The sequence below is a fragment of the Bidens hawaiensis genome, unplaced genomic scaffold, assembly GCF_021521415.1.
Source record: "Bidens hawaiensis isolate Kalapana, Puna unplaced genomic scaffold, B.hawaiensis_p1.1 tig00012999_1, whole genome shotgun sequence".
Taxonomy (NCBI): Eukaryota; Viridiplantae; Streptophyta; class Magnoliopsida; order Asterales; family Asteraceae; genus Bidens; species Bidens hawaiensis.
The window spans coordinates 556,422-574,030 of record NW_027492089.1 but is presented as its reverse complement, the minus strand read 5'-3'; the positions used below and the strand labels follow the sequence as shown (position 1 = coordinate 574,030).

General features: G+C 29.8%; 1 protein-coding gene and 1 pseudogene across 1 annotated transcript; one reads left to right on the top strand and one right to left on the bottom strand.

Annotated features, from left to right (window-relative positions):
* The first annotated feature begins 452 nt into the window (after window positions 1-452).
* Window positions 453-3,142, top strand: LOC143542901 (pentatricopeptide repeat-containing protein At2g27610 pseudogene; annotated as a pseudogene).
* A 219-nt stretch (window positions 3,143-3,361) lies between these two features.
* Window positions 3,362-7,370, bottom strand: LOC143542899 (shaggy-related protein kinase theta-like). The gene is made up of 13 exons (XM_077035371.1): window positions 7,247-7,370; window positions 5,563-5,745; window positions 5,382-5,474; window positions 5,254-5,313; window positions 4,905-5,177; window positions 4,741-4,815; window positions 4,604-4,660; window positions 4,377-4,517; window positions 4,241-4,291; window positions 4,057-4,152; window positions 3,899-3,982; window positions 3,711-3,813; window positions 3,362-3,623 (listed from the first exon to the last, which is right to left on the bottom strand). Exons 1-13 carry the CDS (start codon window positions 7,304-7,306, stop codon window positions 3,562-3,564), a joined length of 1,338 nt encoding a protein of 445 aa, XP_076891486.1. The 5' UTR covers window positions 7,307-7,370; the 3' UTR covers window positions 3,362-3,561.
* Between the last annotated feature and the right edge of the window lie 10,239 nt (window positions 7,371-17,609).

Below are 17,609 nucleotides of genomic sequence, written 5' to 3'. Positions count from 1 at the left end.
TAAATATCATTGTGTCTTTTTATTTATTATCGTGTTTTATGTTTATTTTCGTTGTGTATTTTTTTCTTGACATTATGCGTTTTTTTTCTTGATATTATGTTATATTACTCAACATGTGTTAATACGGAGTATTATTTATCATTGTGTTTTTTGTTCATTTCTGTCATTGTGCTTTTTTTTCCTCGACATTATATTTCTTTTATCATTTTAACGAAAAAGACGGGAACGCTTTAGTTTTTTTTAGCCTTTTTGTTTTCTATTTAAATTTTAAGTTATGAGTTTTTATTGTTTTTTTTTGTTGTTATTTTTTTTTTTTGCGACAAAGTCTTCCCACACTCCTTATTTTTATCACTTTTATTTTTTTACCTGTATCAAAAAATAGAAAGTGTTTTAACCAAATAGATTCAGCAGAGTAAACGAGTAGTATCATCAATTCACGAATCAAGTTCTTTTTTTTTATCAAGATTTAAACCAATACATTCAAACTTTGCCTTGTTTTATGTTCAAATACAAACTAATTTAAATGTTCATTTCCCACAATCAGCCACACAAATGGGCAACATTTGCCCACAATTTTCACAAAACTGCATACTCACTAACACCCTTAACAACCCCAGTTCACTACTCAAACCAGAAACTAGACAATCTATTTAAATCAGGCAGAATCAATGATGCACACAACCTGTTCGACGAAATGCCTGAGAAAGATGACTTCACCTGGAACACCATGATTGCAGGCTATGCTAACTCAGGAAACTTAACTAATGCACACAAGTTATTTGATGAAACACCTAACAAGAGTTCCATTACATGGTCTTCGTTAATATCCGGATACTGCAAACTCGGGTTCGAAAATGAATCAATGAGGTTGTTTTACCAAATGCGGTGGGACGGGTACGCCCCGAGCCAGTTTACGTTAGGTAGTGTTCTTAGAATGTGTTCGACGAACGGGTTGTTGTCACGAGGGGAGCAAGTTCACGCGTACGTGATTAAGACGCGGTTTGATGTAAATGTGTTTGTGATGACTGGTCTTGTGGATATGTATGCGCAGTGTAGACGAGTTTCGGAAGCTGAGTATTTGTTTAAGATGATGTCACATGGGAAGAATCATGTTACGTGGACCGCGATGATTACCGGGTACTCGAGGAATCAAGATCAAGTTGGAGCTATTGAGTGTTTTCGTGATATGCGGGCTGAAGGAATCGTGGCGAACCAGTATACGTTTCATGGCGTTTTGGCTGCGTGTGGGGAGATCATGGCTTTTAGGATCGGTGTGCAAGTGCACGGGTGCATAGTGAAGGGCGGGTTTGGTGGTAATGTGTTTGTGGAAAGTGCTTTGGTTGATATGTATGCGAAATGTGGGAGTTTGAATGATGCTGGAAGTGTATTGGAGTCGATGACGGTTGATGACGTTGTTTCGTGGAACACTATGATTGTCGGGTGTGTGAGGCGCGGTTTTACATCCAACGCGCTTCGTTTATTCAAGAAAATGCATACCAAGAATATGAAAATCGATGATTTCACATACCCGTCTGTGTTAAACTGTTTTGCTACATTAACCGACGCCGAATCCTTAAAATCTTCAAAATCTGTTCATTGTATGGCTGTGAAAACCGGTTTTGAAAAACGAGTTTTAGTAAGTAATGCTCTTGTGGACTTGTATGCCAAACGAGGCGACTTGTTATGCGCTTTTGTGGTTTTCAGTAACACGAAAGACAAAGACGTGGTTTCGTGGACTTCGTTAATCACGGGGTATACCCACAACAGGGCCCACGAACAAGCTCTTAAGTTATTCTGTGAAATGAGAGTTTCGGGTATCAAACCAGACCAGATTGTGACGGCTAGTGTTTTAAGCTCGTGTGCGGAGCTCACGGTTCTTGACTTTGGACAGCAAGTGCATGCTGATTTTATTAAATCGGGGTTAGTTTCGTCTCTATCAGTTGATAACTCGTTGGTTACAATGTATACAAACTGTGGTTGTATAGACGACGCGAACAAGGTTTTTGCATCGATGGGTGTCAAGAATGTAATAACATGGACCGCGTTAATCATGGGTTACGCTAAAAACGGTAAATCTAAAGAATCGTTAGTGTTCTACGGCGAAATGATTAAAAGCGGAATAAAACCCGACTTTATAACATTCATCGGGTTACTATTTGCTTGCAGCCATGCGGGACTTGTTGCCCAAGCCCGCCAATACTTTGACTCAATGGTCAACTTTTACCATATTAAGCCCGGTCAAGATCATTACGCGTGTATGATTGACCTTCTAGGGCGGTCAGGGAGGATAGACGAGGCGGTCGAGCTTCTAAACAGCATGGTGGTTGAACCCGATGCAACCGTGTGGAAAGCATTGCTTTCTGCTTGTCGGGTTCATGGTAAAATCGAACTTGCAGAGAAGGCTGCAAATGCTCTTTTTGAACTGGAACCGCAAGATGCAGTCCCGTACATTATGCTGTCGAACTTGTACTCTTCAGCGGGTCAATGGGAAGATGCTGCGAGGATTCGAAGGCTGATGAAATCACGAGGTGTAAATAAGGAACCGGGTTACAGTTGGATGGAGATTAATAGTAAAGTTTACTCTTTTATGTCTGAAGATCGAAGCCATGAAAAGTCGGATTCGATTTATTTAAAGATCGATGAGGTTATGATGTTGATTAGAGAAGCGGGTTATGTACCGGATATGAATTTTGCATTGCATAATATTGATGAAGAAGGTAAAGAGCTTGGTCTTGCTTATCATAGTGAGAATTTAGCAGTGGCTTTTGGGCTGTTAGAATTGCCGCGCGGAATGCCGATAAGAATTTATAAAAATCTTCGCGTTTGTGGTGATTGTCATACTGCTATGAAGTTTATCTCAAGTGTTTATGAGCGGGTTATAGTTTAAAGAGATTCGAATCGGTTTCATCACTTTAAACAAGGGGTTTGTTCTTGTGGAGATTACTGGTAACCCAAATTTATTTGACTGTATCTGTCAAAAGAACTATAAATTTTATAAAGTTGACAAAATACATGTTTAATTTACAAATTTATTTAATTGCTCATGTCAATAGAATTATAATTTATAATGTCTTCAGTTGACAAAATAATTGTTTGGTTTGTAAATTTTAGAGGTGCACAAACTAGTTTAAAACTCAAAACCAGTTTGAGATGAAACCGGTTCAGCTTGGTCAACAAAAGTCAAACTGGTTTATGATCGGTTTCGGTTCGGGTTGAACAGGTTTCTAGACTAGGTTGTGAAATGCTTTTAGAATATACAAACAAATTCAACACTTGATAAAAAATACCTTGGTAATTTATTTATATTTTTAATAGTACTTTTTCTAGCAAAAAATTACAAAATAATAAACAAACAAAAAAAATCATATTCAATAGAAGTAAAAGGTTCCATGTTGTAAGCAATCTGATGATCACGAATCGAACTTAGTTACACCATATCTATGCTCGTTAGACATATAATATTCCCCCGATTCGTTACAGTTAGATATAAACCAATCTCCATCTACAGCCCGATTGATAAGTTCATTAGATAGTGTGGCTGACCAGATGACAGAAGTATATTTACTGCCTGGCGTGTTCAGGTATCAGCCGTTGAAGGAGTTCAGGAGACGCGTGAGCAATTTCTGTAAATATACAATTTCATTTTATTAACTTGATAAGCCAAAACCAAATAACTCGCCATATAAAAGACGGTTGTAACTTGTATGTACCTTCTGGAGTGAAGTTAAATAGCGGTGGGAGCGGTTTGCCATCCGGAAGAGTTGTGGTCGGGTCCCTTAAGTCATCAAAGAATGGGTGAGTGCATGCTTCCAACTGTTGAATAAAAATCCCCAAATATTAAGTTAGTTTATTTATTGTTAAAATAGAATTCACAAGTAATATTACTTTATTCACTTACAGCGGTGCAACGCAGCTTTGGCGAGTACTGTAGCAAGCGCGATACAAGATCAGTTGCTTCAGGTGGCATGTTCTTTTTAAATATCTGTAAACACGATTCAAACGTTAATTTACTGATTCGGTTTAAAAAGGTTTCAACAATATTAAAATCAAACAAACCTTGTGCCACGGATGAGCCTTGATCTGTGGGAACTTAAACTCGGTGTAATGAGGATTCATGCACTTGATTTCCTCGCGTGTCGGTGTTCCCAAAATCTGAAAGAGAAAAAGATGACTGTTAGAATGAATTTCAAACAACGAACTCTGTGAAAACGAGAATATAACCGCGTGTGTATGTATGTACCTTTATTATCTCTACAAGTTGATCTACACCACTTTCACCAGGGAAAAGAGGCTGCATATTGTGAATATTGTAATTAATAATAGCACATAACATGCGACTGATTTAATCAAATTCGACTTAAAAAATAGCAACTTACCTGTCCAAGAAGTAGCTCAGCCAAAACGCAGCCTGCAGACCACATGTCAATTGCATTGGTGTATTCTGTTGCTCCAAATATCAATTCAGGAGCCCGATAATATCTAGAACAAATATATGAAATATTTGGCTCCCCGGGTACCTGCAATTGCAGAATAACATCTCAATACCTAACTTCATCAATTCATCATAAAATGTAATGAGAATCGAAAAATAAAATAAACTTACCAGCATCTTTGCACTCCCGAAATCACACAGTTTTAGCTGATGAGTTTGTGGATTAACCTGCACGCAACAAAGTTATTCATATATTGAATGTCAAAGCAATTAAGTTTTCCACATGTTATTAGAGATTTAGATCTTACCAATAGATTCTGTGGCTTGATATCACGATGGCATACTCCAATGACGTTGTGAATGTAATTAAGCCCGCGGCATATCTGAACAAAAAAGAACATGAAATTAATATAAATTAATGTGTGATTGTATAATAATCCTGAAAAGGTAAAAAGATTAGTAAGAGATATACCTGATACGCGTACAGCTGTACATAAAGGGTAGGCATGTGTTGGTTAACCCTAACATAGTTCCTTGACATCCTGTAGACAGTTTCGGGTACATACTCCAAGACAACATTTAGGTACACTTCACTTCGGTCAGTTGTTGAGTAGAAACAGTTTTTCAATGGAACAACATTGGGATGGTCCAATAAACGCAAAATTTGAAGTTCTCTGTTTTTGTATCTTTTGTCTTGTAAAACCTTCTTTATGGCAACATCTTCACCGGTTTCAAGGCATTTTGCCTGCGAAAGGTAAACCAAAAGCGTAAACCTCGTATGTCCGCAATATTTAAATCAATAAGAATGACTTGGCATTTACCTGAAAGACGACACCAAATGAACCAGTACCAACAACACGCTCTGCCATGTAAGAGAGAGTCTACAACACAATGTATTTTACAAATCAGCAAGCTAGCAAAAATAATACAAATTAAAAATGACGATTACCTGTTTTGGTTTTCCATTTCGACCACCGACTGAAGTCACGATAATTTGACCTGCTTCAGTACCACTACCATTTATAAGAGTCGCCTCAATATCCTGCTTACAAACAACCGCACATAAGTATCCAACCAGTCATGGTCTGTATAATAAACTAAAATCCCGTGATATCAAATATAAACATTACCTTGTCGTCGTATCTATCATCTTTAATTTTCAATCCGTAAATTTCTTTAGGAAGATTGTCAAAGTCATATTTTCCAAGTTTAGCAGAAGCATTAGATCTGCTTGAAATCAGTTTTGGAGCTCTAGCACTCCCGGGCTGACTCCCAGAATCGTGTTTTCCCCTCTTATTAAATAAATCACCACCCTACAAAACCAACAATTTTAATTACATGCCATACATAGAATATTAGGAATCGACGTAATCATGTTTTCAATGATTTTCACAAGCTCACACACCAATAATTATGATGTTAATATATTCTTATTAAATTAAGTGTTTACTATGATTGTTACACTGATAGGTAGATAGATCAAAAAAACAGCTCAAACAAGGAATAAGAAAACACAATAAACAATAAATATTCCGTGAGAATTATTTGAAAATGATTATACCAATTCATAAATAAATCAAAAACACCAGCACTGCATAAAATATAGCTTCCACTAATCAACAAACAACCATCACAAACCAAAAAAATTTTAAAACACAAACGCAACATATCTTTCAACAAATTCATCATCTTGTCAAATATTTCCAAGAAAACTGTGTAAATATAACCAAATGCATGGATCACAATACACACACAGCAAACAGAAATGATTTTAAAATCATTTTCATAAAGATATTTGAATTAATAAAGCACAGAAACGAACCTAATTCTAGCTTCAATGATCAAAAACAACACAGAACACACAAAATTACAAGTGTTTCATCGATTGACCAATCAAAAACGAACACAGCATAAAATTAACATCAAATCATCAGATTAACCGAAAAATATTCACAGAAATACAGACATTTATCATTTCGTTAACCGAATAAATATTATAAGTTAGAGAAACCAAAACGAATGTAAGTCTTCAACCGACGCATCACATTCATCATGTTTAATCAAATATCTTATTATATACGAATCACATAAACAAATACAGAAACAAAGATAATTCTAGCTACTAATGATTAATAATCAACACAGAACACACAATATAACGAACAATACGCACGCGTTCATCAATTAAACAATACAAAACGAATATCATATCAAATTCACATCAAAATATGAGAAAACTTACCGCATCCGAAACGGATACACGACGCATCACATTCATCGTGTTTGCGCAAATGTTATTATATGAATCACATAAATAATTATAAATATACAGAAACAAACGCAAAATCAGCACAGAACACACAATATCACAAAGATAACATGTAACTCACATCAAATTCACATAAAATGATGAAATACTTACGGATGTACAACTCTTCAACCGACGCATCACATTAGCAAATATTATTAATTATAAGAATAATCCTAGCTTCTATCGATTCAAAATCAACACATAACACATAACATCACAATTAATATTCAAGCGTTCATCAATTAAACAATACAAAACGAATATCACATCAAATAATAATAATAACTTACAAAATCCTTAACGAATGTACGACCAGAGGCATTACTCTTCAACATACGCATCACATTAGCATATATTATTACATGAATCACATAAATAATTATCAAATACAGAAACGAACATAATTCTAGCTTCTAATGATTCAAAATCAACACATAACACACAATATCACGAAGATAACATAAAATTCACATCAAATAATAATAATAATAATAATAACTTACAGAATCGGAAACGGATGTACGTCCAGATGCAATACTCTTCAACCGACGCATCACATTCATCGTGTTTAACCCTAACTTCCTCCTATAATATTATTATTATTATTATTCAGATCTCACAACAAACAAATGCTTGTTAAAAACTCGTCAACAAATGGAGGAGGAAAAAACTGCGAGTGAGTCTACACGCAATCAATCCTCCTCCACCTTTTTCTTCTTCTTAATAATAATAATAATATTATTATTATCTTTCTCTTTATCTCTCTTAATATTAATAACCCCACACTTTCTCTCTCTAAAACAGAATTCTGGTCAAAGTCAAGCCTAAGCCTGAACAACCATAATCATTCATTATTTGCCTCTTTTTCTACACCAGTCAAACTTTTATTCTCACCCGTTGGATCTGTTTAATCTTGTTCGTTTGATCCAATCTGTTCAAGATCTACAGCTGTTAACGCACGCGGCTTCAATGATAAAACGACAAATGGTTTAAGTGTGTTGTTTACGGAAATGCCCTTATGGAAATACTTTGAAAGGAAATAATTTAAACGTTTGAAATTGAAAGTCTGAAATACTCCGAATATTTTACGGGTCTTTCCAAGACGGTACGTTAACTGTTTATACTGATTTTACGTAAGAAGTTTGCGTGGTGTGATTGGTACGTTTTTTAGTTAAAATTAAACCAAAATCTGCAACTTTGGTTTTTGGATTTTTGAAACTATTTCCGTTTACGCTTTTACGGTTTCGGTTTTCATTACGGTTTCGGCTCGGTTTTGGTTTTTTCGTTGTCATTTAAGATTGAAATTTTTTGCTAAAAAAGTTAGACAGTAATTAATAAATATAGATATAATAAAATTTTAAATTTATCGCAGTTTGTTACCCGCTTACCCACATATCTATTGTAATTGGATTTATTTGTTCAATATATGAATTATTATATAATAAATGTAAGATATAGAAATAATTTTCGTTAAAAAAGCAATTAACGAAGTGACTATTATACATTTGGTAAAAAATATTTTAGTTACATATGTATTAAATTCTTGTAAGTGACTTAAAAAAAATAAAAATCTAGAAGTTAGTTACATGCAAAACCATAAGTTTGTTTTATAAAAACATAAACCAAACATTCGGTTTTTGTTTTTGTTTTGAATTTTTCGGTTTTTTCAATTCCGATCAGTTTTTTTGGCTTGCGCACCTCTACTTTGTTTATGCTTCCACCTTGTTTCACTTAGAAATTTCGTTACGGTAAAAAAAAACCCTTTTGAATCAAGTTTCGAATCTAAGATCATAAGATTCAAAACGTTAACTATTACCCCGATGCCATTGGACCATAAAGCCGATAGTAACGTAAAGATTTTATTAAAGGTAAAGGTGTGTTACGTATTTGAATATGTATGGTACAAGTGGGTGATGCGTATCTGTTTGGGTTTGGATAACATAGTTTCTGGAAATTGGATTTGTTACGTGAGTTTGGTGATTTGACGAACTAACAATTGTGTCCACACAATCTTTTTTCGTTGGCAGTTAGAAAAAGTTAGTGGATTTGCACATGGAACTTGGAAGAACAATTAGAACCTTATATTATGGATTATTTCATTTTTAGATCATTAGTAGAGATTAGCAGATTCGGTATGGGTATCGATTTGATACATATATCGAATTGATATCAAGTTTTAAGTTTTCGATTCTGGTATTTCATGAATTCTGTCTTCAATACTGGTATTAAAAATTTACAATTTTCGATACTGGTACAATACCGAAATCAAGGTCCACCAAGTAGTATGTTGTATAGAAATCAAGGTGGTGTATGAAACCAGATCTCTACCGATAAATCCATAAGCCAAGCTGAAAAAAACCCGAAACCGAATTAAATGCATATTTTTAAATGGTACTTTATAAAAATTTTCGATTTTGGTTTTAAGACCAAGAAAAACAAATGTTGTCCGAATGTCCGATTGTCCAAACCGACCAGCAGCCCATAACTTCCACATCCTCAACCCGTGCATGTGATAATGCTTTTGCTCGGCCCAATGGAAATGTAGCCCAATTTTGGTGGCCTAAATGTAAATTAAGTTGAATTTTCAAACTTTCTACATTTTGTTTTTATAGAATGGCGATTTTTTTATTATATTTTTTGTGTTTAGGTAACCACACTCTCCAGTTTAGAGAGTCTCATTGTCTCACTCTGGTCAGACTATGTGTCTTAACCAGGCTACGCTGACTTCAGAGTTTGGCATGAGTGTTCCTCGGTGAAACCGTACCGCCAGCTGCCACTTGACAGTCATTGTACCTCCACAAGAGCAAAACTTTTTGGCATAACACACGATGAGGCCAAAACCCAGATGGGATCGGGATCCGAACTGACAACCTCGCAAGGCCTAGCTCAAATCATTCATTGTCAATATCATTCAAAGTGACACAAGTGGGGATAGAACTTGGGTCTCCACCAGAGAACCCAAGTCTTTCAACCACTATGCCATAAGTAGGGATTCAAAGTTTCTACGTACTCACCAAGCCCTGTTAAAGTGATTTAGTAATTAAAACAATTGTGTTTTATGTTAGTCTAACTTCCCATTGATATATTAAGGCTTAATTATAATATTAGTATAAATTAAAATAATGCTTTAAAGGATTTTGTAAACATTAAAACTATGTTTTTAAGTGTTAAAACTTTAGGGAAAATATGCAACCCAAGCATTGTAAGCATATGGTGAGCCTAATTTGTACTCTTTAAAAGTGTTCTTCAATGATTTTCAATTTTGATTTTGTGTTCTGAACATATGCCACATGTATTCAATTAACAAGGCTTTGAAGAATGACGTCCAAAACTAATGACCTTATTACCATACACTGACGGATGATAATCCAGAAAAAGTTATATAAATAATTATGGGCAATTTCGTGAGTGTAAATGGATAATCTAAACTGAAAAAAAAAGAAATAGAAAATATATATTTTATAATCGGTAATTCATTGACCATCGATATTTAGCAACGGAATTACCGGTTATATTAGAACCAAGCTAAAACAACATATGATTAATATAATAAGATAGCTAGCTATATATATATTATTTGATTTAAAATATTTAACAATACTATATGTTTATTGTTTGGAATTATGCATTCGATTGGTGGTTCAAATGCACCATCAAGTTTGCACACTTGCAACAAAACAAACTTAAGTGTTATTTGAATAATTCTTGGATAGGCATAAATGCCACTTGTGGCCTAAAGTGCTTTTTGATAACTCACCTCCACATTGGCAACAACATATTCTTGCACTTTTTCATAGATGGAATTTCTCATAGGTCCTCATTTTTTCTTAATTAAAGAACATCCTAAACCACGATTAGTTTTTAACGGCTATTTGGATAACTGATGAGTCACTAACCTACCCAATCATCTCTATTCTCAAATATGAAACTGTGGGATGCTAGGCTTATATGTAGATCATCTACATTATCGAGTATGAAACCTTAGAAAACAAATCACCATCAAACGTCATTATTAAACGTTTGGATATTCAACAGCTCAAATAACATCATTAAATTTACTAAAAGTATCCTTCACGTTTTTAGCTTTATTTCCTTGTCAACTCAACTTTTGTAGAGGTTGGTCAGAAATTTATGGAAGAATAAATTAGGTGAAATAATTACTTTTTACATGTGAATGTGAATGAATAAAGTGTAAAGTGTAAACAATGCCAGAACTTGAGGTGTACAAATTAAAATAAATTTTAATCTAAAGTACACAAATAAAAACTAATATTAGTAGATTATGTTTCATACACATAGACAATTTGGATAAAAGGCATTCTCGTAATTAAAGTCCCCATTTACCGGACAAATCTAAATTTGGTTTTATAATAATGCATGACACTAATAATAATAAATATTATAATTATGATTAAGAACAATAAACACAAAAAGAGAAAAAATCTTATCTTATAAACAAATATAATGATGCTTAATTATCCTAACCACATTCAATCATAACATAAATCTTCTAATCTCTTTTCTTCTTAATTCATGCTATCCATGCGTCATGGGTAAAATTAGTTTGACCTATTAGTTACCACATCTAACTATACTATTAAATCAATAGGCTTTAAGTCTATTTCCCCTCTTCCTATTGGTTGTTGATTAAACCTTCTATGTATATCAATCACTTCTTTAATTTCCATCTTAATAATATAAATCAAAAATATATTTAAATAAGATACAATAAATTCTCTTTAATTATTCTCTTTCATATTTAATTTAATTTTAATCTTGAATCTTTTATAATTATCTTTCAAGTTAATAATTATAATTCATAATTTTGACTCCGGCTAATTAAATTCATTTAGGGGATTTTCTAGGCAATTAATGATATTTACGAAATTATCACTACTAAATTATATGATATTAAAAAGTTATTTCATCACATGTCAAATACTCATTGATTTGGGCGAGGTACTTAGTATTTAACAAATCTCTTCAAATAATTATAAATATCATTAAGCAAACATTTAGGATTAAAATAATAAAAACCATCCACAAATGTGAATTTCGTCATATATATCGTTTTGAAATTTAAATTTCAAACATTTTAATAACCTAACAAAAGGAAATATTTAATTATGGAATTTCTATATTCTAATTAATTATTAATTATTATTTGATTAACTATTTGACTAAGCATCCATAAAGCTTACTATAAATACTAATGTTGACCGAGAATAATTATTCATAATTTAGCAATTAATGATTTAAATATATGAGGTTGATTTTAAATTACGAAATTATTTAATTAAGATTTATGTAATTATGAAATTTGTATATTTTAATTAAAGGTGGTATATCATTTGATTAAGCATCCTTAATGTTTACTATACATGTTTAGTATAAATACCGATGTTGACCTATTGAATGATTCTAAATTCAACAAATATTGATTTAAATATATGGTGTTTATTTTACTTTTCAATTAGATTAAAACCAAATTAGTAACTTATTTTTCCACACCTTATATGAATTACTTAATTATTTAAATGCTGATTAATTATATCATGTTGAGTATTTTTATTAATAATTATGTGAATAAATTAAAACACTAGACAATCAATGATTATTAATAATTCATGTGAATAAAAAAAATCTAAAATAAATTAAAATCCTAGACAATCAATGATTATTAATAATTATTGAATATTTTTAAAATCTGGTCAAACATCATAACTAACCTATTAATGTAATTATGATATTAATTATTCTAATTATTATAAAAATTCAAAAACTTACTAAATCATCTCATTACATTATATAAATCTCAAGATTAAAATCTCTAACCATTTTAATCTATCTCTCTATCTCTCTCTATCTCGGCTTATTCATCAACTTTCTCCTATATTTCGGCAATGACCGATTTTGTTATACGTTTTTCCGGTAAAGTTCTATTGTTTCCGGTAATGTTTCATATTTATTTTAATTGTTATATGATTTTTTTTATAATCTCTTTAGGTTGTAAATCAAAATCCAAGATTGAATTGATATGTTGAAGTTATTACGGTTTTATGGTAACGTTTTCCGGTAAGATTTTATATTTATTTTAATTTTTGTATTACTTTGTTATAATATCTTTAGATTCTATATCAAAATCCAAGATTAAACTGATAATTTTCCGTTTTTGTTTGTATTTATATTAATAATTATATGATTTTTTCTTATAATCTTTTTAGGTTATATACCAAAATAGAAGATTCGGTGGAGATCTTCACTATTTAGAGTTTCCGGTAACGCGATTCAAATTTTCCGGTTGTAAATTATAACATCAATTTTATATTTTTTCACATGATTCAAATCTTCCATAATTTGTAATATATTTATTATGTGATATTAATATTAATATTTAATTTTATCATTTCAGGTTATTCTCCCCAACTTGGTATAGTTAATTCCATGGATTGATAATTTTTTGATAAGATGTCTTTTATTTTTATTTAATATTGATTTATATTTATGTTAGTATTCATGTATTTATTTATTTTTCACAATTTATGCAATTCAATTGATTATTGTATAATGCCGAAATAAAATTTAGTTGATTATTCTATAATACATTAAATTATATATAGTAAGATAATCAATCTTATATTGTTGTTGGTCAAAGTCCAATTATATTGAATATGTTTAAATAACAACCATTTGAATAAATTAAAGATTTGACTCAATTTGACCATTTATATTGAATAGGTTTAAATAAAATTTACATATTTAAACATAATTCTCATTCCTAATTTGACTGATTTTTTTCAACCCTTTTTATTTTTTTGAATACCATCCATAAATATAAACTCATTTCATAATTATTCAATATTCATGCAATAAAAAAATATTAGTTTATTCTGTATATTTCAAGTTATTGTGAATTTAATGTCAATTTCAACTAAATAAGTGAATAATAAAAATTATTTATTTGAACCATTTTGAAATTCGAATTCTTGACCACTTATATGAAGTTTACTAAAATATGTTATACAGCTATAATCCGGTGCTCATGTACATTATAAAATCTTTAATATATTTTACCAATTTAATATGTCTTTATTATAATTTTTTAATTACCGTGTCTTAATTTAGGTAACCAATAAATTATTATTGTTAATTAATTAATATATTCACGTTTTCATAAAGATTCTTATAATACGTTTTTTAGTTAGGTTAGGTGATATAATGTTTTAAACACGATTAATTACAATATAATTAAAATTGATATGTTTATATCTACACCATATTTCAAGATAGAGCATAAAATTAGTAATGTACAAGAATAAGTTAGCAATTGATATTTATTACCGTTAATATAATTAATCATATCAATTAAATGAATTTTGGTAAATGGTGTGAATTGTCAATTCCCATACATCTAAAATCAGACCCAATTAACAATAACATAAATAATTAAGCATAGAATATAACTTTGTTTAGCTTTATAAAAAATAATGTATGCTAATTAAGCCTATATATTAAAATAATTTTTACTAGAGACGGGATATGAAATTGAAAATTTTAATTGAGTCAATTAATTAAAAATAAATGTATAAACTAACTTCAAATGATGTTTATTATACGGGATATGATACAATTAATTTAGCTTATGTATATACTATATTTCTTTATTAAAATGATGTTTACTAAAGAAGGGGTAATATAATATTCTTGTATAATATAAGATAATAATAGACAAACAGAAATATAAGATTTTTAGTTTAAGATATACAATATATTTTATTATGTTATACCATATTTTGAATCTCCGAATATTTGATTTAATAAACAATTCTGATAATTAAGCCTATATATTAAAACAATGTTTAATGTCAATTAAACTAAAATACTTACGTAATAATAAATGCATAATAATACAAATTAATTAATAGAAATTATTAATCATTTAATAGAATTGATTGTATAGTATTTTAATTTATTTTAGAATTATTTTATTATTCTAATGTTCATTGTTATTATTAATGAATTTTACGTGTTTTAGTTAGCTAGGGGTTCAATTTTTTTATTTGACAAATTTATAATTATGTTTAAATGTCAATATGCATGCTTAAAATAAACCACACATATTTTCGATAACCATTTTATAATCATAGCTCATTGTCTCTTGAAACTAACAAAATTCAAATACGAGCCAGTCATGAACGATATTTAACGAAAAACTAACTCAAAAGAAAGTGTATGGAATTTATATAATTTACCGAAACAAATATGACCTTTTAAAGTTAATAGTTAGACATATTAATTAAAAAATTGATTTTTTCCTTGATGGTAAGTTACTAACTATATATATATTTTTTCCAGTTTGACATTTGTTAGAAATAATTCGAATTTGTAGCAGCCAAGTCCAAGAGATTCGCAATACAACGTTTATCATTCATTTCAAAGTTTGTACTGTTTGAATAAATTAGACGAATGTTGTAGTTTATTAGTTTACTTGTAATCGTCTTGGTATTCACACATATAATCTTAGATATTCACTATAATTGATTATTTATGCTAAATAATCATCATCTTTAATTTTAATGATACATTCCAATCATTTATACATTTATTTATTTCTGTTTTTAAGAATCGAATTTGACAACACTTTTGTAGTTTTTAATAGTCTCAAATCTCAACAAAGTTTCCATCTTTTATATTTGAACAATTTTTAATTACACGTAATGTCAAGATTATTGTATACAATTGAGAAAATAATTATATAATGATATTAATTTTAAATAAAGTAATGATGTTAAATAGTTTGAAACATAATTTACTGCAGATTGCAATCACTTTAATAAAATTTTAATTTGGGAATGACTTCCATGTAATAAAATTAAAATTAATTGGTTTAATTTTAATTATGTCTATATTATTTTAGTTATACTTAATTAGTGAAATTAGTAGAATAAAAATTTATTGGTTCGATTTAACTTAATACATTTAACTAAAATGTCTTTGAATCGAAATAAAGCAAAAGTTTAATTACAAAATAATTTATAATAAAATATACATTTATTTATTTACTAATGTTGAAATGAAACTCATAATACCTTAAGACTTTAGTTGTATATTTACTCAGGTGGCTATAATTTATTTTGTATTTTATATTGTGAAGCAAAATGACTTTTTTTTAATAAAATGTCAAAGAAGTTGATGGTGGGCTAATATGATGATAACATGTTCATGTCTTCGTTTAGTTTTTTAATTTAGGTGTATAGTAAGTTTGTGTAAGTATTGACTTTTTATGTATACAATCTAAATGTTTAATATTTTGGTTACAAAGTTATGCTAAAATATTTGTGTTGGTTTAATATGTTATTTATGAAATTTTATGGTTGTCTATATGTATATGGTTGTTTCTATGTTTTTAACCTATGTGTAACATGGGCGACTATTGTAGAAATATATTGGTATGTTAGATACTTTTACATAAATGAATTTTTGATCATCTATGTCGATTCAAGTTAGTCGATAGTCTTCATATCCAGTTGAATAAGTTGTGTTATTGTTGTTTCTTGTGTAATCTTTCTAATTTTCATGTATTTAATATCTATATGAACACCAAATATAAATAACCTACAATTGTCACTAAATTAATAGTACTTGGTTTCCCGGTATTCTAATTTTTCTGTTTTGTGGATTAAAATCCTTTATTAAGTCAGCAAAATTGAAACATCATGCTATATAAAATTCTGTATTTATATTTATGATGCTCATCCTTTTCATATACTAACCATATTATATTCTATTATAGATGTCTTCAAATTAAAGAAAACATAATTTTTGGTCAATCAACGTCTTTCAATAAGAGGGGTAATTCAAACGGTTAGTCATTTTAATATTGTTTTAGTTACCCTTTAAAAGTTTTTAAGAATGCATTTTTTTGTAAACGTGCAGCTTCAACGCCAAGAGAAATATACTTACTAGCATTTGAACGGTAACATTTTATTTTAAACGCGTTAATACAATATATTGTATTAAAATATAATTTTTATTAACTAAAATATAGTAAATAAAAATTAATATTTTATTATCTAAAAATTAGGCACTTATAACAGAAAATTATAAACGAGTTTTTTTATATTTATTATTAACTACATTATACCTTTTTGATAAACAATTTGTTAATAACATTAAATGTATGTTCACACATTTGTTTTTTCTATTTTCTTTTTTAGAAATGATACGAAACATAATTTTCAGTTATCCAATCCTATTTTATTTTCTTAAAATCAATTAAAATATATGCTTTAATTAAGATGCGTATACGAATCAATTTATGTTAAGGCGCAAAGATATTTCTCCATTATTTTTTTACTTATATTTGGTTAACTTAACTTATATTGTTTCCATACTTTGTAACAAAATTCACAAATTTAGTCGTGGTTCATATAAAAAAAATCAGTTTTTTGGTTTTTAAGTAAGATCATACAAATTATGTTTTTATATTTTAATTTGAACTAAAACTTTCATAAACACATTATGCTAAATAAAATTAAAAAGACCAATTTTGACTCATAGATTGGTTCTAAAAGTCGATGTGCCAATAATGCTACTAAGGAATATGGATTAGAAGAACGGTTTGTGTGATGGAACTAGATTGCGAGTAATTAATTTGGGTAGACGTTTTGTTTTAGTAAAAGTTATTTAAGGTACTAATACTGGTTGTCGCACTTATATAATTCGTTGTGGTCTAACACCTTCAGATAAGAACCTTTCGTTTATATTGAAAATAAGGTAGTTTTTCCCAGTTGTAGTCTATTTTGCAATGACCATTAACAAAAGTCAAGGTCAATATCTAGCAAGAGTTGACATATATCTCTAAGA